Source organism: Petaurus breviceps, unplaced genomic scaffold (assembly GCF_028583685.1).
Source record: "Petaurus breviceps papuanus isolate PSGF00001 unplaced genomic scaffold, PetGlider_PUasm1.0 175, whole genome shotgun sequence".
NCBI lineage: Eukaryota > Metazoa > Chordata > Mammalia > Diprotodontia > Petauridae > Petaurus > Petaurus breviceps.
In genome coordinates this window covers 30,093,506-30,115,458 of record NW_027185764.1, presented here as the reverse complement: position 1 = coordinate 30,115,458, position 21,953 = coordinate 30,093,506, and the positions used below count along the sequence as shown (strand labels likewise).

The following is a 21,953-nucleotide window of genomic DNA, read 5'->3' as shown; positions in this document are numbered from 1 at the left end:
TATGATAAATTGTTAGATATTTAATGGCTGGTCATTCTACAAACTCTTGATTTCAGATCCTGTGATCCACCTTGTTCTTCGAATTACTGTGGATCATTTTTCACCTGTCTGCAGAGATTTCTTCTCATTAGCAGCCTTCTGCTTTTGTTGCATGATTTCAGAATCCCTGTGAAAAACAAAAACATGAGCTGCTATAAAAAAGTAAACTTCTTTTTAGCTATTATTTTTTCCCACAGATATCCTGTTTCGCTTATGCATAAAAAGCACTTGAGGTATCTGAAAAACAAGTACTAACAAAATTACATTTCCCCATTTTCTTCCCTTTGTTTTTCTTCCTTAGTAAGAAGGAATAGATGGGAGCAACTAGAAATATATTGCCTTGTTTAACACAGCCATAATTCTTATTGGATTGTGTTGTGCTAAAATGTCCTGAGAAAGCTGTCTTGCTAGATTTTACTCTTAGAATCTCATAATTCACTAACAGATAGCCCAGGAAATAGGCCTAGGTTCTTTCAAAGTTAAATTTGTTAGTCCAAAATGTTCTAGAAACATATACTTTATTTTTTTTCAGGTTGATATTAGGAACAATCACATGTTCATTAAGGAATCCAATAAGAGAGGTGAACTCTTATCCCCTATATGCAAAACAACCCAAGGGTAGCTCAGAAGTGGTGACATAAGATGTAAAGGTGAAGTTGAGTGAAGATTGTTAACCAGAATATATTACTGACAGCATCCACATAAATGTCAAATAACAGGAAGGTCCAGATACAGAAGAATGAGATTCCAGGAGAGGGGGACAATGAAATCGATAAAAACCATCAACATAATTTTCACTAAAGTGAATGCATTTTCTAACTTGTTATAAATGACAGTTTATAGTTTCATACAAGCTCTTTTTCATTTTGTTTTTGAATCTTTTAGTAGACTGTAAGCTCCCTATGTATGGGTAGGGACTGTTTCACTTTGTATTTCCAATATACCTAGCTTATTAACTTGATTTATGTAAGTGCTTACTTCCATTTAACTTCATAGATCCTTCACTAATAAGAAACTCAGTGTTAGTTGTCTTAATGGTAATGTCATACAAATAAAATGTCACGTGATAATGTTAAAGATTTTACTGTCTAATCAACAGCTCCATGCTATAATCACAAACATTTTGAATTGGAAGGGACCTCATTAAGTTCGACCCATACCCCCCAAAAAACTGCTTACCTGAAAAGTTCTTTTGCCTTAAGATCACCTAAGAGGATGATAAACCTACTTGCCTTTTACTAATTGTTAGGAAATCTCTTCTGATCACCTTAATCCTAATTCTGACCACCCCCGTCTCTCCTCATTACTGACTCAGATAAATTTATTAAAAACATTTTAAAATAAATCCATGTCATTTGAATTTGACTACAGTTGGGTGCCATCATGGGAGATACCATAACTGCAATTAATCATTAACTCTCATGGAATTTACCACATATTACCCTTAAAATAGAGACCATCTGTGTATACAAATTGACTATTAGAGGAGTGTTTAGAGGACCAGGATCTTAAATTTCTTTGTACATCTCACATTAGGTACAAAGTGCCTGCAGAAAAGTAGAGTATGGTGCCTTTAACAAAGAAAAATTGTAAGCTACTTAATAAAATATTTGTCCAATCAATGGATAATCAGTTTTGCACATTTTATTTAGAAGTCCTTGTGGTAGCAAAGAACTGAAAACAAAGTATATGTCCATCGACTGGAGAATGCTTTAAACAAATTGTGGTGCATAAATGCAATGGAATAATATTATGCTGTGAGAAAAATACCAAATATAGAGAAGAAACATGAGAAAGACTTACAAGAACTATAATGCAAAGTGAAGTAAACAGCCAATATGCATAATAACTACAATAATGTTGAAAGAGCAACCACCACAAAACAATCTAAAATGAAATGCAGCAAAATGACGAAGAACAAGCTAGGCTCCAGCGAGGACATATGAGAAGACACAGGCTCCAGCGAGGACATATGAGAAGACACCTCCCTCATTCTTTTGCAGTTACTTGAATGTGGAACATTGACTATGTTTACCATTTGTTTTGATGTATTGATTGGTTTTGCTGATTTTTTTCTTCATTTCTCTTTTAAAATTCTTTATTATAAGGGATGGGTGGGAGGAGGGAAGGAAATACAAGAGGAAATTTAGGTGATTACAAAATAGATATTAATAAGAATCTATTTGGGGCAGGTAGATGGTACAGTGGACAGAGCACTGACCCTCCAATCAGGAGGACCCTAGTTAAAATCCAGCCTCAGACACTTATTAGCTGTGCAATCATGGGCAAGTCACTTAATCCTGATTGTTTCCCCACCAAAACAAAACAAAAACATCTATTTAGAAAAGAAGTGTCATACCTCTAGTTCTCTGTTTTTAAGGACTTAACCTGGGTTTCCCATATTATAGCTCTAGAAGGTTCAGATAAAGGAATATGACACAATTATTTGTTATTTCCTTTTAATCACTTAAAAAATAATTAATTTTTAGTTTTCAAAATTCACTTCCATAAGACTGTGAGTTTTAAAATTTTTCCCCCTCTCTCCTCCCCAAGATGGTGTGTAATCTGACACAGGCTCTACTTATATGTTCATATTAAACATATTTTCACATTAGTCATAATATAAAGAAGAACTCAAAATTAATGGGAGGAACCATGCAAAAGAAGAAACAAAAGAAAAGGAGAGCAAATAGTATGCTTTCATCTGCATTCAGACTCCAAAGTTGTTTCTCTCGATGTGGATAGCATTTTCCATTGTGAATATTTTGGAGTTGTCTTCGAGCCTTGCCTTGCTGAGGAGATCTAAGTCTATCAAAGCAAATCACTGCACAATGTGGCTGTTACTGTGTTCAATCTTCTCCTGGTTCTGCTCATTTCACTCAGCATCCGTTCATATGTCTTCCCAGGTTTTTCTGAAGTCTGCCTGCTCCTCATTTCTTATAGCACAATAGTACTCCATCACATTCATATATCACAACTTGTTCAGCTCTTCCCTAATTGATGGGCGTCCCCTCAATTTCCAGTTCTTTTTCATCACAAAAAGAGCTGCTATAAATATTTTTGTACATGTGGGTTCTTTTCCTGTTTCTTGATCTCTTTGGGATATAGATCTCGAAGTGGTATCTAATCACTTTATTTAAGAAATATTTTCTGATGCTGGAGTGAAGTGAGCAGAACCAGGCCAACATTGTACATAGTTATAGCCACATTGGGTGATGACTAACTTTGGTAGACTTAGAACTTTGCATTGCGGAGAAGAGCTAAGACAACTCCAAAAGGCTCATGATGGAAAATGCTACCCACATCCAGAGAAAGAATGCAGATCAAACCATACTATTTGGTCTGTCCTTTGTTTTGTTTCTTCTTTCTTGTAGTTCATCCCACTGGCTCTAATTCTTCTTTACAACATGACCAACGTGAAAATATGTTTAATATGAATGTATACGTAGAGCCTATATCAGATTGCACACTTTCATGGAGAGTGGGGAAGGGAGGGAGGCAGAGAAAATTTCAAACTCAAAAGCTTGTGGAACTGAATATTGAAAACTAAAAATAAATACCTTAATTTTAAAAAACATTTTCTGCTTCCAGCAGAATTCTCAAATGAAAAGTCAGCTACTTAATAACCCCCATTAAAATCTTACCTCTGCTTTCTCTGGGAGGCAGACAAGCTATCTTCTTTTCTTTTTCCCTTGCTAATCTCCTGTGTTTTCTTCATGTTTTTCTGACGGGCAAGTTCCCGCTGGTTTCCACCTACAAAATGAATAGCACTCATACTTTTATCCCTCTTCATAGTCTTAGGTCTGTTTAAAGGACATATATGTGAATCTTTAGTTTGAACTGGCGGCAGGTCTTACAGGTATGACAGGATTAGGAGACACATGAAAACACATCAGCACTTAGAGTACTGCACCATAAACAAAATATTAACACTGCCTGCTACTACACCATCCCTTTCTTTAAATCATTCCAAGTTCACAGGACCATAGATTTAAGGCTGGAAGAGACCTTAGAAGTCATCTAGTCCAATGTAACATTTCACTGAATGTAAGTGATAAAGTGACTCTAGCCCTGTACCTAGAGTCAGAAAGACCAGAGTTCAAATCCTGCCTCACTTACTAGGTATTTAACCTTGGTAAGTCACTTGATGGCCATCTGCCTCAGTTTCCTCAATTGTAAAATGGGGGTAATAATAGAACCTACCTCTGTGAGGAGCAAATGAGATAAAACCATGTTTGGCACACAACAGGTACTTAATAAATGTCTTTCCTCCCTTGGCCCAGGGAAATTAGGTGACTTATTCATTATCACACAATAATAAATGGCAGAGACAAGACTTAACTCAGGTCCTCTGACCAAACCCCAGAACTCTGTATGTAGAGCTTGATTGCAGTAGGTAGGAGTGAAGACATACTTTTACAAATGATAAATGAATTACAAATTGTCTTATTATGAGGTCAGTGCTCCCACGAAAATGGTTATAATTTTTTACTTGTACATAGAATTTGTTAGATTTAGGCTTGCAAAAACTCCTCCTCCTCATTCCCAAAAGAGAAAAAGAAAAAGATCGGGGCAGAGAAACAATCTTGGCTCTTTATCCTTTCTATTGGTTACATCATGGCTTTAGACATCGTCCATAAACAGACCATAATATATAATAGGACTATATTTCTCTTTCCTTTTCCATCCCATCTCCTCCCCCTCCACTACCTTGGCTCAGACAGTAAGAATACCTTCCTCAGAAAGAGAGCTTTATCAAACGTTTATATCTAGAATTGATGGGAAATTGGGGAGAGGACTGCCACACCGCGGAGTATTTCAAAGTGTTGGAGCTGAACCAGGCTGGACCTCTGAGGTCAGCAAAGGGGATGAGGACCAGGGAGAACCGTAGCAAAGCAGAAAGTCTTTGTGGAATTGACTTTCGGAAACGGAGGCTGACAGGTCCTGCATTCTGGGGGTGCCCCAGGCCAGCCTAGCTTTCCCTGCCCTCCCAGTTCGTTACTTTCCTTCCCCAGTGCGCAGGAGGGCAGAGTTGGGTCTGCACCCTGCCCCAAAGCGGGGCGAAGCCCTTGGATGAGGGCAGGAGTGCAGCCTACGGGTCGCTCGGGGTCACCAAGAGCCGGACAAGCCCCTTCCTCTCCTGGGAAGGCTGCCCTCCGCAGCTTCTAGGACATCCTAACGATCTGGGGCCGCGGCCCCGAGAAGGGGACCTCAGCAAGTCGTAGCCTGGGTTCCCGCAGCAGATCCGCTAACACTTACGGGCCATGACGACCGTCGGAGTCTGGAAGGGAACCAACAACTCGGAAAAGCAATCGTTCACGCAAATATCCCACTAGCACCACCGCCACAGGACCGATCTGGATGGCAACTGCCGCGGCACCGTACCTTAAATAGGCTCAGGTGCCCGTGTTGTCACCAGGCTCCACCCACAGCAACGAGAAAAACATTCGCCGGAGTTCAATGGAAACAGCGGTTGCTAAGGCGCATGCGTTAAAGGTGAACCTCGTTGAGGATGAGTTTATGTACCGAGTGTCCTCATCATATCTTGTTTTATTCTGAAAGACCCGCGGTGCTTTCTTTTAAATCTTCTTTCTTATTATGAACTTAATTACCAGCACTCACATCGGAGAGTATATGAACTCCTGAAGCTGTTACATCATAGTTTTTTCTTAAGTATACATTTCATTTAACATAGTAACAAAATTGCTGTTTGTGGTTCCTTCTGAACTTTAAAGTTTTGTTTTTAAATTTTCCTTTATAGTGTGAATAATAAAATTATTTTAAGGTTGTGTTAATGTTTTTTTTTAAAGTGTTTCATTGCCTTCCAAATCAATGCAATCGAAAACCTTCCCCCAGGCTCCTCTGAGAAGCAAAACAAGGATGTGGCCATGTCTGAAAATGCCATTCTTCACTTATAGTTGTAAGGGTGGAGTTAAAACTGCCCTCATTTGGTTCTGGGCATTGACTGGGTGACATTTTTTGACTGAACTAAAGTGTTAACAGGGTCTGTATACCTACTTGAATCAATTTAAAGTTATTGTGTGCCTGTGACAGAATAGGTCACTCTCTAAATAATCTGAATAAAAGGAAATTGGGAGTAAGAAATTCTGAGTGTATGGACCGGAGGGGTTGAAAAGAGAGAACCTGAGTTGTGGCCTACAAGAGAGATACTGAAGTCATTGTTTCTACAATTCTAGAGAACTGTAACTTAGAAAAGGCTTTCCCAAACTTCCACTTTTGATCTCTCTATTCACAAACAGTAAATATCTGCTGTTCAAATGTTTCCCAAATGTTACCAATAAAGTGAATTTTGGCCTCAACCCCAATGAAGCCAGGAATTAACTAGAGACTGATTCAGATTAGGGCAGAGAGCTCAATTTCTGCCCAGGTGTTTGGAATTTTCCTAAATCAGGGCTCAGTGAAAATGTAATTGAACTCAACTCTTCATCTAAAAACAACCCTCCCTAAAGCCAAACAAGAATCAAGTGGACCTAAATGGGATATCTGTATCCTCAGCCTTGATGAGCTTATTATTATTATAAAAGGATGTTACAAATTCATCACCTCTCTGCCGAGAGGTAGAAGGAATACTTCAATCTTAAATCAGGATTGGTCACTGGAATAAATCAGAATTCCTGAAGTGATTTCTTATGAGCTCTACCCAGAAGGGAAGAGGGAGTTAGGAAGACCTACCCCTTTAGAGGACTTGAAAAACTTATCCAAGTCAGAAGGGGCTTCCAAAGATAAACTACAAGAAAGGAGGAGGAATCAGCACATAAGCCATTATCAAGCGTCAAATGAATTTTCCTTTACATCAATGGTGTCAACACTCAAATATCCATCTTCACAACGAATACTGACTTAGAAAACCACAAATTTACATTATCTATGTCCTGTGGTACTTTTATTTATTTTGTTAAACATCCTCCAATTATATTTTAATGGGCAGCATCCATGAATCTTTTTAATGACTTGTAGCCTCCTGCCTTTGACAGAATGATACTTAGGTCAACACTGACTATATTAATCAGTACTCCTTGAATTCATTTGATCAACTAGCTCCAGACAGGCAAAAGATTTTAAAAGGCCTTTAATGTCAGAAAAAGGAATTTTACTTTTATACTGCAAACCCAAATAAAATAATATTTTAAAATGCTTTGTAAACTTAAAAGTATTATATAAATTACAATTATTATCTATTATAGACAGTGGAGAGCTCTGTCACAATTTTTTATTAAGATTTATTTGACAGTTTATGGTTTATACAAATGCTTTATTATCTATATAATTAATACTGTCTTTAAGACATAAAAAATGGTCAAAGTAAACATGAAATAACATAAAAAATTAAACTTACTTTGACAGGAAATATTATTACTTATGTGGGGATCAGCAGATTACAGATTTGTTACAGTATATAACACAGAGCTAGAATAAAGAATAAAGGCATGGAATTAAAATAAAACAACTCCAGAACGACCTGTGATGTCTGGAGTATTGGATAAGAATGAACAAAAGTACCTCCAGGGTTACTGTATAGATAAAATGAGATAATATTTGTAAAGCCCTTTGCAAACCTGAAAACACTATTATTACTATTACAGTTGCTTCTACTACTACTTCTGTTACAAACAATCAATGATACAGTAGGGCACGCTGGCCCTAAAATCAGGAAGACTTGAGAATAAATTCAGTCTCAGACATGGCCAGCTGTGTGACCTTAGTCAAGTCACTTAACTTTTGTATGCTTCAGTTTCCTCAGCTGTAAAACGGTGATAATAGCACCTACCTTGTAAGGTTGTTATAAGGATCAGATGAGATATGCATAAAGCACTGAACACTGTGCCTGTCACAGAGTAGGCACTATATAAATGCTTATTCCCTGTGTTACCTTGGGCAAGTGACTTCACTTCCTTGGGCCTGTTTTCTCATTGCAGAAGGAGGAGGTGGGACTAACTGACTTTTCAAGTCCCTTCTGGCTCTAATTTAATTCACTGTTCCAATGAGTCTCTGATCATTAATATCAGATAATGCATAAAATTGGAAAATGGCCCGGTTACAAGTTTTTACCACTATCATGAAGGAGATCTAGCCCAGAGTTGAGTGAGGTCCTCCAGATGCTGCTGGTTTTAGATGACACTGCTGTGAACACTGCAGAGGGAGAGATATATAATCATTCCAAAAAGTGTGTCCTAATTATCTAGGCAGGAAAAACCACGTGGATGAAGAATACCTATTGTCTGGGCCATGACATGTACTTTCATGGACAACTCATGGAGCTTACCAATCAGTTTATATATTCTGAACAAATACTGCAAACAGATGACATGTTGGACCTAGAATAAACAGGAGAAGTAGACTATGTTATTTTAGGGAAGCTGCAAAGTTCATTTCTTGATTATGAACTTCTCCCAGAAATAAAATCTCATCTACTTCCCACCAATATTGTGTGGCTGTGAGATCTGGAATACTACAGTCTCTAAAAAATTGAAAATGATCATCACTTAGAAGGCATTGGAAAGGTACCTGGCATGAGGGGCAAAGACAGGTTGGTCCCATGGTAAGAGGGAGAAATAACAGATGAACAGCCTACATGCGAAAATAAGGAAGCACTCTAGCATGCTGGGTAGATCCCCTAAGGTAAACTGACAGGAGGGCATGGATAACACTGGCATAGAATGGACAGGGCTGGATAGATTGTGACCTGCACTGCTGGAAAGAATGCCCACACTGATAAGATCAGGCTTATTTGAGTGATCTGGTAAAAATACAATTTAATTCAAAACTTTTTATTAAGAGAGTACTATGGGAAAAGCACTGTGACTTTAGTCAGGAAACCAGAGGTCTATATGTGAGGCAACAAAGGTCTCGACAATAGAATGAAAAGGTTGTAAATAATTTTAGAGGAAGATGGATAAGACTTGGTAATGGAAATGGAGGGAAGAAGGAAGAGTACAAGATATCCTCAGGATCTATAATTTTCCTTGTGAGGACTCCCTGTACTAATGCCAATCATAACCCTTCTACAGCTTCCCGTCATTAGTAATTATTGCTCATGCTTTATCACAAATTCTCCCTAGTGGGCCAATATAAAAGAGGCTTTCCTTTGGTTCTTTAATATTGCGGGAAATCAATGTATCTTCCATTCAAGTTTTTCATCTATTGTTTCTCATTCTTGGTAGGTGACTGCTCCAACTTTTCTGGTCATTCATATCCTCGATATTCTCCTTTAGACATTTTCTTGCAACACAGTAACTCAAGACCTTCTGTTGTCACTATACCTATTATGTATCTTTCTACTCATATGGATTTAGTTGTAATTTTAATTCTTCTAAGGTTGATACACTCTGAATCAGAGTTATATAGCATGACTAGGGAAACAGAAGTGTTAAAGGGATGGACTTTTGCAAACATCAGCAGTTTGAGATCAGTGAATGAACTGAATGATTTCCCAAACAAAAGTCCCATCTTCCCCCTTCTACTCAAGTTCATTCCCAGCTAATTCTCCATCTGTAAAAAATCAAGCAACAAACACTTGTCAAAGATACATATGTTGATTGATTTAATTCAGTGAGCTTAACATTCTTTCCATTCTATAATTTGAGTTTTTTGTTTACTTAGTTTTTCTGTGTGGATGGTTGGATTATTCTCCATTGCCTTATGGTGGATTTTATTTTACTAAAGGAGTTCGGTTGTGTGTTCTGGGGGCTTGATTCAATGAGTACAATTTCATTTGTAAATTACAATATTTAGGAATCAATAAAAAGTCATTATTTTCTTTGGCCCTTATGCAGAACGTAATTTTGTATAATGCTGAGAAATACCTTTAGTGAACATATATCTATCATCTTTAGCACCTTACTTGATGCCAATGCTCAGATTATGTAAATTTATCTCTTTTGTCATGGCTACCATGCAATTTTTTATAATTCTGAGTCACATGTGACACACCTTGAGGATAGTTTTCAAGGCTGCATTTCAATCTCCCAAATTAAATGCTTCCTTAAAATGAACAACTAGGATATTTTCCAATTAACCATGTGACCCTAAAGATACAATCTGCTATAGAAAATGATTTATGAATGTTTTCTCATGTTTTTGTTGACAACACCCTCAAATTTTTAATGGACTAAGTAAGAATGTAGGCTGGTAGTTGCCAGCATCTCTTACTTTTTTTGTTGGTGGCATAAAAACATTTGTGTTATTTTCCATTAAAAAATTCTCCCTAAGACATCTTTAAAATTAGTAACTGGTTCTTTTAAATGTAAGTGCTTTCTGGCACAGACTTTTCCCATATGTACTTGCTCAGGGTCAGTCCTTCTTTCTGACTTCATCTTTAAGGAAATGAAAAAAAATTATTGAAAAAAATACTGTTTTCATGTTCTGTAGATTTTGCCCAACCTGCGGGAGCTCTTGCTCTTATGCATAGGGAGCATTCAAACAGCTAGAACTAAGAAAACCCCCTTTTCTATTTCCTGGCAGGAAAGGAACAGATGAGAAGGGAGAGTCCTTGTTCCAATGGCTCAGGTTGTTGAGATGGTGTAATGCCAAGCAAAGGCAACTTCCCAAGGGTCAAAATACCAGCACAGCTGCTCTCCATTTTATTCAGTGACAAATTAAGAACAGAGAAAATCAAAATATAGCATAATCCAAAATACAGCATTCACCAAGTGTAATTCAATCAAGTACTACTCCACCCCTGGACATTACATTCATCTAATCAATCACAAAGTCCCTCTTCTAAATACTACTCTACCCATAGGCAGTACATTCATTTAGTCAATCACAAAGCCCCTCCTCTCAAATGGAGATTAGTTTCCAGTCATTAGTAAAGTACATTTGTTCAATCACAGAGCACAAAAAAAGTCAAAAGTTCCCCACACAATTGAATCTACCCCAGAGTTATAAAAAGCTTAAGCACAGCATTTAATACCCAAAGAGAGGTCTTTTCTTCATCTTGACCCAAGGCAAGTTCTCAGCAATCTTTGTTCCTGGGGAGACAAAACTTAGCAAGGCCACAAGATACATTGCCAGTGTCCTCATTAATTCATTCTCTGTCTGCAGAATGGTCCTAGGACCCCTGAAAACATTAGCAAAACCCTTTTCCAGGATTTCTGTAAACATTCAACAAGAAAATCCTTCTTCAGGGCTTCTGAACCAAAAGCCAGGTTCCCAGACCCCTGCAACAATAGCACTGGCCTTCACCAGTGGACAGAATTCACTCTCTGTCTGCAGGACAGTCTCAGGAGCTCTGAACCAACAGCAAGGTTTCAGGACCTTTGCAACAACAGGACTGGCCTTCACCAGTGGACAAATCTGGCAAAACAACATCAAAACAGACAAAGTACCAGCATAACAGCCATGTCTCCTCAGTCCTTGGAAGCTTTGGGTGGCAGCTCTCAAAAATCCTGGGCAATTCAAACTGGCCCTCAGCAATCCTCTCCATCTCTCTCTGCCTCCAAGATGCTGCTTCCAAAAAGTTATTCTGCCTCTCGCTTTGCTTGTGTCTCTCTAAATTTACGTCACCAGCTCCTCCCAGTTCAGCCCTCTCTTTTCACATCAACAAGTCCATCCCACAAGTGGGATTCACAAGCTTTGTGTTTTAACACAATCAATCCAAAAACCAAGCCAATACAGGGGGATCCTTTAAATTCCATTACTATTACAGATGGGGGTGGGGGGGGAGGGGCAGGCAAAGATGCTTTTTTATCATCCCTGACACTCTGAATGCATTTTAAAAGTGTAGAAATGTTGTTATTCATGCCTATTAATAATCAACAATCATTTATTAAGTAACTAGTATGTGGCCAAGTACATATTAAGTGCTGGGAATAAAAATATAATATGAAGAGATAAAGCATATACAAGATATATAAGGTATGTACAAGGTGCTTTTTTTGGTGGCGGGGGGAGAGGTTGTTGTTCAGTCATAGTCAACTCTCCATGACCCCATTTAGGGTTTTCTTGGCAAAGTCACTAGAGTAGTTTCTTCCTTTTCCAGGTTTATTTTACAGATGAAGAACTGAGACAAATGGGGTGAAGTGACTTGCCCAGGGTCACACACCTAGTAAGTTTGTGAGGTCAGATTTGACTCAGGAAGAGGAGTCCCCCTGACTCCAAGCCCAGCACTCTGTCTACTTTACCGCCTACCTGCCCACCAATGCTCCTATTAGTATACTTGTATTCTTGAGCTCAATGGGTTTAAAGGCCGGCCAGGAAACATGACCAACTGTATTGTTTTATGGGAAAATTAAATCAAGCGTCTAAACAATCAATTTAAACATTTGGAACACAACCTGTTTTTCATTTATGGCCTTTGTAAATATAAGTCTTGACTCTGCAATTAAATGGTAAAGCTCTAGAGGCAGCAGGTTGCATAGTGGATAGAATGCTGGGCCTGAAGTCAGGAAGACCTGAGCTCAAATTCAATTTCACTTATTTATGAGCTGAATGACCCTAGGCAAGACATTTAGCCTCAGTCTGCCTTAGTTGTAAAATGGATTTAATAACAGCAAGTACTCCGTAGGGTTGTTGTGAGGATCAAATGTCATTAATATTTGTAAAAAGCACTTAATACAGTACCTGGCACCTAGTAGATACTATATAAAAGTTTATTCCCTTCCTATCTTAAGGGTAGTGACAAGACTATGTATTTCTTTTAAAAACTGTTTAATCTTTTTATATATTACATAACTATAATTATATTATATAAATATATTTAAATATAACTATAAAAGAAAATTAAATATATACATTATATAATTATAACTGTTTAATATTGATATATTTTGTTTTTTAATCATCAAAATTTCTTTTATTATCCCTCTCCCTTTTCCTCTTGCAGGGATCCATTAAATATAGTAATAGGACATCCCACTTTTGCAAAGGAGTGGGGTGGGAGATGTCTTCTTATATCTCTGTATTTTTGCAACATTCATTTTTGATTATTTTCTTCTTTTCACTTACACTGTTGTAGTCACAGTATACATTGTTTTCTTGACTCAGCTTCCTTTACTCTGCAACAGATTGTATAACTCCATGTTTCTCTGTATTTATCATATTAATTTGTTTCACAGTAATATATTTCATTAGTTTCTTGTGCAACAATTTGTTTGACCATTTCCCAATCAATGGGCATGTACTTTGCCATTTAGTTCTTTTCTGTCTCTTAGAATACCTACCACAGTGCTATGTGATTAACAGATTGTCTGCGCCAGAGAGGATTCTTGGGGATGATGTAGTTCAACACCCTCATTTTTCAAAAAAGGATAATGAAGTTCAGAGTAACACTGACATGCTAAATCTGGGTTCATATAAATAATAGGTGCACAGTGAAAATGTATTAACTTGAATGAGAATATTCTCCCCTCATTATTGATGATTTGAATATATTAAGGAAATTCTGACCCAACTGAGATAAAAATATATGGATCTTTACAGCTGTAAAAAGTCTGACTAGCTGCTAGGCTCCAGTCAAATAATGCTTTTAATAGGGCTGCATTGCCTCCAAACCTTAGCTCATTTACTTAGCTGGAGTTACCTACCTGTACCCATTCAGATACCTGAATAAAAATTTCTGATTCAGAATGAACTAAAAAGGTTAAATGATATGTCAAGGGATCATCGAGCAAATTATTGTTAGAACTGGCTTTCCAGAATAATAGCTGAGTGTCATCTATGTCCCTAGCTATTGCTAAAAATCAAAGGTGGGTGAAGGTAAAGCAAAAGGCTATGTATGGATGAAGTAGAGATGATATAATAGCTCACATTTATATAGTGCTTTCTGGTTTCAAAGTACATTTTTCAAACGAACTCTGTAAAGTAGGTAATTCGACCTCTGAAGAAAGAACTTAAAACATCTATTCAACTATTTATGATTAGTCATAGATTTCCTAGGCCAGGGGTGGGGAACCAGGGCCTGGAGGCCCTCTAGGTCCTCAAGTGTGGCCCTTTGACTGAATCCAAACTTTACAGAACAAATCCCTTAATGAAAGGAATATAAATAAATATAAAGATATTATATAAGAAATATAAATCAATAAAATGCCCTCAAAAAAGCATTTGTTCTGTGCAGTCTGGATTAAATCCAGTTTTAGGGGTGTGGGGACCCCAAAATACCAAGGTTCAGGGCAGAATTGTCTGGAAAGAATTCAGACTCAAGCAGTCTTCCAGTCAAAAGGCAAAATGTTTATTATAACACTAATAAAGGCAGGCAGAGATCCTTATGGAACTCACAGCCTAACAAGAGTGATGCTAAAGATTATATAGAAAAGTTCAGTGAATGGTGTGCAAAGTGTGCTAATTAGGTGGTGAACATACAGTTTCTGTACCTTGGGCACAGGCATCATTTACTACTGGCATGGCCTGCGAAGAATGGGGGTTTCTAAGGGGTCTGTACATCTTATATTTACATCTGTAACAAGACAGCCTCCAGAGTTGATGTGGCTAGCTTGACCTTTGATTATATATGGTGACTCTGGGAATCAGCAATCAGGACATGATAGTTCTGTTGGTACAAGATAGTCTTGTTCAAACAGAGGTAATTCTACTCTACAGAGGTCAGCTTATTCTTTTTTTTTTTTGCCGTCAATAAGAAATTTACTTTAAAAAAAAAAATCCAAATGCTGGCATTGTCCAGAAAAATTTAACAGGTTTATTTATAATTGTTATAAAGTTGAATTGTTGAAACTTGTTCACGGAAACATTTTTTTGACCGCATTAATGCTTTATGTCCTTGCATTTATATTCAAAATTCACACACAAATGAAAATGGAAAAAACTTGCCAATACCTGATTCTGTCCCCTATTTTTCCATTCGCAATCATATACTTAGGTACCTTTTGACCCCATGGGAAAAAAATATCTAACATTCAGAACTACCAATAACAGGAAGAAGAGATTTTTTTCTGTTTTGAGAATGAAGAATGTTTCTCATCATAGTGGAGTTTAAGCACGTTCTCCACGTATGGGGCTGTGCTAGCTGGATATCTTTTGGCATGCTTGTGACACGTTTGGCGCACATAGGTTGGTGTCCTCAAACAGGCCAACCAGATAGGCTTCACTTGCCTCCTGCAAAGCACCAATTGCTGCACTCTGGAAGCGCAGATCTGTTTTGAAGTCCTGAGCAATTTCACGCACCAGACGCTGGAAGGGAAGTTTACGAATCAGAAGTACGGTGGACTTCTGATAACGTCTGATTTCACGGAGAGCCACAGTACCCGGCCTGTAGCGATGAGGTTTCTTGACCCCTCCAGTAGAGGGTGCACTCTTGCGAGCGGCTTTTGTAGCGAGCTGCTTCCTGGGGGTTTACCACCGGTGGATTTACGGGCAGTTTGCTTGGTACGAGCCATGTTCCTTAAAACTTCTCCTTATACACCCCCCTTCTCTTTCGGCTTGGGCTTGGAGTGCAAGAGGCGGCCCTAGCGCTGAAGAGCTACGGGAGAGGTCAGCTTATTCTTGTTATAGGGAGACAATTTGCCTTACTAGGGCTCACTCATGAATTATTGCCAGAGATAGGGTCTCTGGGTTGGGGAGGGATATAGTCCTAGTGAAGAGGGTCACCATAAAATGATGAGGTATAGGGTTAGGGGTGCTCGAGACCCCAAAATACTAACACGCTGGGTCCTGCCAAATGAATTCGACTCACGTCTTCTCTCAGCCAAAGAAAAGCAAAGTTTATTAAAAGTTCGCCATATTGGATGGACTCTTAAGGATCCTCAGTATCTGTGAGGCTTGTATTGGAAAATTCTATGGTGCTCTCACACACGTGGAGGCAAGATAGTGTCTTATATACAGAAAGATTGTGGGAGTAATCCAGGATGGTCTAGAGGAGGAGTTTGGAGAGGGTCTTCAGGAAGAGTCAGATGAGGTCAGACTCCAGTAATGAATTTGGGGAGGGTCTTCAGGAGGAATCAATGAGGTCAGACTCCAGTAAAGAGTGATTAAGGGTGCCAAATTCCTGGAGACAACCAGGAGATGACAGACAGAGGTGGGATAGGCCAGATCAAAGGTGTAACAGATTTGGGCATAGACATTTTGGTAGGATCAAGGGTAGGAAGCTGCTGGGCAAAGGAGGGATAGAGATTTGGGCAGAGCCACACTGAAAGGCCTATGGCCTCAGGCAAATACCTCATCAAATGGGAAAATTCAATTAGAGTTCAATGGGGTTCCCAGAGCCTGTATCTCATCACTTCAGATTCAGTCAAAGGGCCACACTTGAACATTTTTAAAAATTCTGAACTTACCAAATAAAATGAACTTCAAAAGAAGAAATGCATCAGTAAGTTCTTTCTACAGAAGTAGCATCACTTAATGCAAGGAGATGGAATGAAAAATGTACTTTGTAAACTGAAAAGTACTACATAAACGTGAGCTATTGATTCATATCCTGCACTGAAGCTCTTTTCTGACACTTTATCAAGGAATGGAGGTTGTTACTTCTTGAGTTTTCCAAGGCTCTTTTAGACAAATAAAAACCCCAGGAATATAAACTTCCAGATATAAAATCTAAAAGTGCTTTCAGTTTGGGTCTTTCTTGCGGAAAACAACCTACTTTGAAGAGGCTCCTCTCACCAGAAAATAATTCCTTTGCGCCTTAGGAACTCTTTCAGACAATTTACAAAGAGGTAAGAAGGGTCTGTCGTTATCGGGTGGGGGGCGGGAAATCAGTGATCCTCTAAAGAATTGATCCATACACATTTTTGGTCCCCCTCCCTCCCATCCATCCCCCATACCTAGAGTCCTAGGCGGGAGACACGTGACCCATCATCCCGGGGTTCATCCTGCCTGACCTGCTCCGGGTCCCGGTCAGTGGGCAGGCTGCCTTTCCGGGCAGGGTGGGGGACGTGGAGAGAAAAGGGCAATGGCCCGGGACCCCGGCCACTTCCACCTCCCTCTCTTCCCCCAGGTTCCGTAGGCCAGTCTCCGGCTTAGTTTGTGGCCCTGGAAAAACGAACGTCCCTTCATCGGCATCAGGTCACCGCGGGGAGCCTGGACTTGGGCGCTTGGCCACCGGGGCCGGAGCGCCCGAGAAACAGCAGCAGCAACAGCAGCCCACGCCTGGACCCAGAGACCAGGCGGCTACCATGACTGCGGGCGCCGTCCTGATGACGTCACCGCCCCGCGTCGCCGCGCACCGCGATGACGCCAGGCGCCGGCCGGGGCCGTCTGCCTGCTGGGCTCGGAGCTGGAGGGACGGTAGCCCGCCTGCCGCGGCCCGCAGCGGGGACATGAGGAAGAGGCGGCGGCGGGAGGCAGACGGAGGCGGGGCCGCCCAGCGGCTGTAGCAGCGTCCCCCGGGGGTGGCAGGTGTAGCTCCGGGGCAGGAGCGTCACCTCCTAGCCCCCTTTTTCCAGTCAGTGGCCGCGTTAGGGGCTGGTGGCGGCGGCGCCTCCTCCCTTGGTCCGCCACCATGTTCCGGCGGGCGCGACTCAGCGTAAAGCCCAACGTGAGACCCGGGGCTGGCGGCAGAGGCCCGGCCGCCCCCGAGCCCCCGCGCGGCCAGCAGGCACCCCTAGAGCCCAAGCCGGCCGCGCCGCCGCCGCCGCCCGCGCCCGAAGCAGCCGAGACCCCGCCGGGGCCGCCGCTGGATCCCGGGGGAGCCGAGCCCCGGGAGGACCAGGCGGCCGAATGTGGGTAAGAGCCGGCCGAAGCCTTCTCTGATTCCTTGCGCCCCGCCCCTTCCCCAGACATGGGGCCGCGGGGCCGAGAGCGTGTAGTGAGCGCGAGGGGTCCGGCGGAGCAGCCCAGGAGCCTGCCCTGGGGGGGCAGCCAGACTGATGGGAGGGAGAGAGGCAGAGAGCGCGCGGGAAGACAGCTCTGTCTACTGAAGACAGTGCCCCCAGAGTGTCAGTGCAGCTCAGGCTGTTAAAACTTAAGCCTTCTGCAACACAGACTAGAGTAAACCGGGGGTCATCATCCCAGCGAAGGTGGGATTTTAACTGCGTCTTGCAGGCAGCCAGGAGGCCATAAGGAGGAGAGAATTTCAGGCAAGGAGTTGGAATGTGTAGTGTCTTGTAGGAGCAGCGTCAGCTCCCCAGCATTCGGGGATTCTCCCATCTCCTTATCCAGCCCTCATCTTTCTCCTCAAAGCCTCCTTCCTAATTTATCTATTACCGTTGAGGATATCACCCCAGTTGTGTATTCCTGTCACCTAGACTCACAACCTAATGTCTACATCATCTCTTGACATTCTTTTACTCTGCCCTTCCTATCCAGCTAAATACTGTGGATTTTACCTTCATAGTATCTTGTATATACCTCCTTCTCTGCCACTGCTGCTACCTTGGTGTAGGCCCCATCATCTCACATCTGGACATTTGCAATAGCCCTGGACTATTGCAGTAGCCTTCTGGTTCATCTTCTTGCCTTAGTCTTTCCCCACTCCAGTCTATCCTCCACTTAGCTGTCAGATTAATGTGCCTAAAGCAGGAGCCTGACCATGCCACCTCCCCTTCCTCCTATTTCAGTGCCTTTTTATTAGCTCCAGAATCCAATATAAAATCTTTTGTTTTGCTTTTAAAGCCCTTTGTAACCTGGCCCCATCCTACTTTTGCACTTTTCTGAAAAAAAATTTTTTTTTTTTTGCTTTTTGGAGGGGGAGGAGGCAGGGCAATTGGGCTTAAGTGACTTGCCCAAGTGTTACATTGTTAGTAAGTGTCTGAGGCTAGATTTGAACTCAGATCCTCCTGACTCCACGGTGGGTGCTGTATTGGTTGTACCACCTAGCTGCCCCAACTTTTCTGAAATCTTACTCCCCTCCGTGTACTCTTCCATCCAGAGGCACTAATTTCAAGGCTGTTCATAGTGAAAGGCACTCCATCTCCATGTCTGGAATAGGCTGTCTCCTCATTTCTACCTCCTGGCTTCCCTGGCTTCCTACAGGTCTCAGCTAAAATCTCACCTTTGCCTTTCCTGATTGCTCTTAATGCTAGTACCTTTCTTCTGTTCTCTGTCTCCAATTTATCAAGTATATAGCTTGTTTGTACACAGTTGTTTTCATGTTGTCTCACTCATTAGATTGTAAGCACTTTGAGAGCAAGGTGTGGTTTTTTTGCCTTTGTATTCCCAGCACTTATAGTGCCTAGTACATAGTAGGCACATGAGAAGTATTTGTTGACCTGAGGAACAATGAGGCCAATGTCAGAAGAGTACATGAAGGGGAGTAACATGTCAGTAGACTGGTAAGGTAGGATGGGGCTAGCTTTAGAGATGCTTTGACAGAAAACTAAGGCTTTTTAATTTTATCCTAATAGGGAGTTACTGGAATTCATTGACTAGATCAGTGATGTGGACAGATTTGTGTTTGAAGAATAGCAGTTTAACACCTGAGTAGAGGATATATGGGAGTGGAGAGAAACTTAAGGCAGGAAGGCCAACCAGCAGACTGTTGCAGTAGTCTAGGTGTTAGATGAAAAGGACTTGCACTAGAGTGGTGGTTGTGATGTGTGGTGGGGACCATATAGAAGAGATATTACGAAAATTGAAAATGGAGATAACAGGACTTGACCTCTGATTGGAAATTGGAGAGGGGAGAGAGAGTGAAGTGTCAAGGCTGACCCTTAGATTGTAAACCCAAGTGAATTAGAGGATGGTGTCCTCAACAATAGTAGTGAGGTAGGAAGAGGGGAAAGTTTTGAGGGAAAGATAATCTTCAGTTTTGGACGTGTTGAGTTTAAGATACCATGGGAGATCCATTTCAAATGTCCAGTAGAGATATACAAGATCGTAGGACCAGTGAGAGTCTGGGCAAATAGATCTGATAGTTACCTACTTAGAGATGGTAATTGAAACCAAGTGAAGTAGTACAGAGGGAGAATAAGGCCCAGGACAGAGCCTTGGGTGACTCAAGCCAAGGAGATTGAGGAGTAATAGGCAGATAGGTTAGAAGAGAACCAGGAGAGAGTAGTTTTATGAAAACCTAGAGAGAAGAGATTCTCAAGGAAAAGAGGATAATCAACAGTATTAAAGACTGCAGAAGAATGAGAATTGAGAAAAGGCCACTAGAATTGAGTATTAAGAGATCATTCATAACTTGTGTGATAGCAGTTTCATTTCATTGATGAGGTTGGAAGCCAGACTGCAAAGAGTTAAACAGAGAATGAGTGAAAAGGAAATGGAGGCATCTTTTGTAAGAAGGCCTGCTCAATGAGTTTAACCATAAAAGGTAGAAGAGATAAAAGGATGGTAGCTAACAGGGATGGATGATCAAATGAAGATTCTTTTGAGGGCACAGGAGACCAGGATATGTTTGTTGGCAGTAGATAAGCAGCCCATAGAAAGAGAACAATTGAAGATTAGAGAGAAGTAGGCCTGATAGAGGGGCATTCTGCTTGAGGAAATGGGATGAAGTGGGATTATTTGTGCATGTAGAGGGTTTACCTTGTTAAGAAGAAAGGCTGTCTCTTCCTGTGAAACAGGGATGAAGGATGAGATAGTGGAAGAAGGCATCTCCGTTATGTAAGATGAAGAATAGGGAGAAGAGGGGATTCTTAGCTAAATGGCCCAATTTTTTCAGGAAAATATGAGGCAAGGTTCTCAGTTGAGGGGATAGGTAAAGGAAGGGGCGCTTAGGAGGTTTGAGGATAAATGAAAAATTTTGGTACATCTGCTGTTACGAGTGTAAAAGGATTGCCTTACTGCTTTGGAGGGTCTAGTTTACATTATGTAACATAAATTTGAAATGAACCCAATCAACAGAGTTTCCTGAATTTTTTTTTTTTTTTAGCAGCATGGGAGTTACAAGTGAATGAAGTGGATTTTGAGAATAACCCTGGGTTGGAGTTTGGAGGACAAGATCTTTTTTATAATGAAGATGTAAGGGACCTAAGAGAAGAAATCAGTGTTGAATTAGTTCACCAGGGGGTCAAGATGGGAAGGAAAGGGAACAGTCTAATAAATGACTTTTAATAAATAACATCTATTATGTGCCAGGCACTGTAAGCACTTTACAAATATTATCTTATTTGATATGAGGGTCAAGATTGGGAAGGAAGAGAATGTGTCCATGCAGTAGTAATTTTGGAAAGAACTGAAGATTAGAGAGCTTGAGAGTCATAGTGAAGAGGAAGAATAGAATTAGAAGTTGCAAAGCAGAAAGAGGTGGAATAATAACGGATTACGATCAGATATAAGAATTTCAGAGTTCATTAACTTAGATGTGGAACACTTATCCTTAAAGAAGGATATATTCATCTCTTTGGGTAGTTGTATGGTAGAGGCGTAGATCATTAGAAGTGAGTATTTTGAGGAATTGGGAGGTTAGGATTGTTGAAACAGTATCATTGTGTATGTTGAAGTACTCTAGAGTGAGAGCAGGAGTTGGGGAGGAAAGACAGTAAGTCATGGATTCAACTTGTTGAGGAAGGGAGGTGAATGTCCTGGAGATTTGTAGACCACAGAGATAAAATAGTTTGGAAGAGATGCTCTTCCAGTCAGGAGGGAATAGAATGTTTGCCTTGCTGGAGTGAGGGCTCAGCTAAGAATAGCATAAATTTAGGGTGGACCCACTTAACACCTTTTCATAATTTCTTCTTTTTCTTGTCAGTATCTCTGTAAGAGCAAAAGAGTCAGTCTTTGGGAGTCTTCCAGGATTAGGACTTGGCAGTGTGTGATGGGGCTAGGACAAAGGACCAAGGGACTTGAATGTAAAAAATAGTGCAAAGTTGAACTGACTTACCGAGGATTTGAGATAGGGAAAGGAGGAGAGTGTAGCTTGTCGGGATGATGGCCTAGGAAAGAATTGAAAGGTAAAAGAAATGGAAATCATGGCAACATCTAAGAATAGGCTTCATGGTCTTAAGGTAGAGGTAATGATAGAATGAGAAAAGATTATGATCTGACAAAAGAATTTTGGAATTTGTTAACATGTGTATCAGCAATGCCATATTCACAATGCCTATGGAAATTACAGATAT

At 40.6% G+C, this 21,953-nt stretch overlaps 2 protein-coding genes across 3 annotated transcripts in view; one reads left to right on the top strand and one right to left on the bottom strand.

Moving 5' to 3' along the window:
• Positions 1–5,503, bottom strand: LOC138158777 (small EDRK-rich factor 1). The gene is made up of 3 exons (XM_069084993.1): positions 5,299–5,503; positions 3,684–3,792; positions 1–166 (listed from the first exon to the last, which is right to left on the bottom strand). The coding sequence occupies exons 1-3, from the start codon at positions 5,303–5,305 to the stop codon at positions 94–96; spliced, it is 189 nt and encodes a 62-aa protein (XP_068941094.1). The 5' UTR covers positions 5,306–5,503; the 3' UTR covers positions 1–93.
• Positions 5,504–17,203: 11,700 nt separating this feature from the next.
• Positions 17,204–21,953, top strand: part of BDP1 (BDP1 general transcription factor IIIB subunit) — an 89,537-nt gene continuing 84,787 nt past the window's right edge. For both annotated transcript variants that reach the window (XM_069084992.1, XM_069084991.1), the window contains exon 1: positions 17,204–17,673. In XM_069084992.1, the coding sequence (XP_068941093.1) occupies positions 17,450–17,673 (224 nt within the window). In that variant the 5' untranslated portion in view covers positions 17,204–17,449. The remainder of the gene's footprint in view (positions 17,674–21,953) is intronic.

Bases quoted from the DNA above. Each gene is read 5' to 3' on its own strand.
- LOC138158777 (XM_069084993.1), bottom strand. The intron at 167-3,683 runs GTAAGATTTTAA...TGTTTTTCACAG, and splicing joins GCCTCCCAGAGAAAGCAGAG to GGATTCTGAAATCATGCAAC.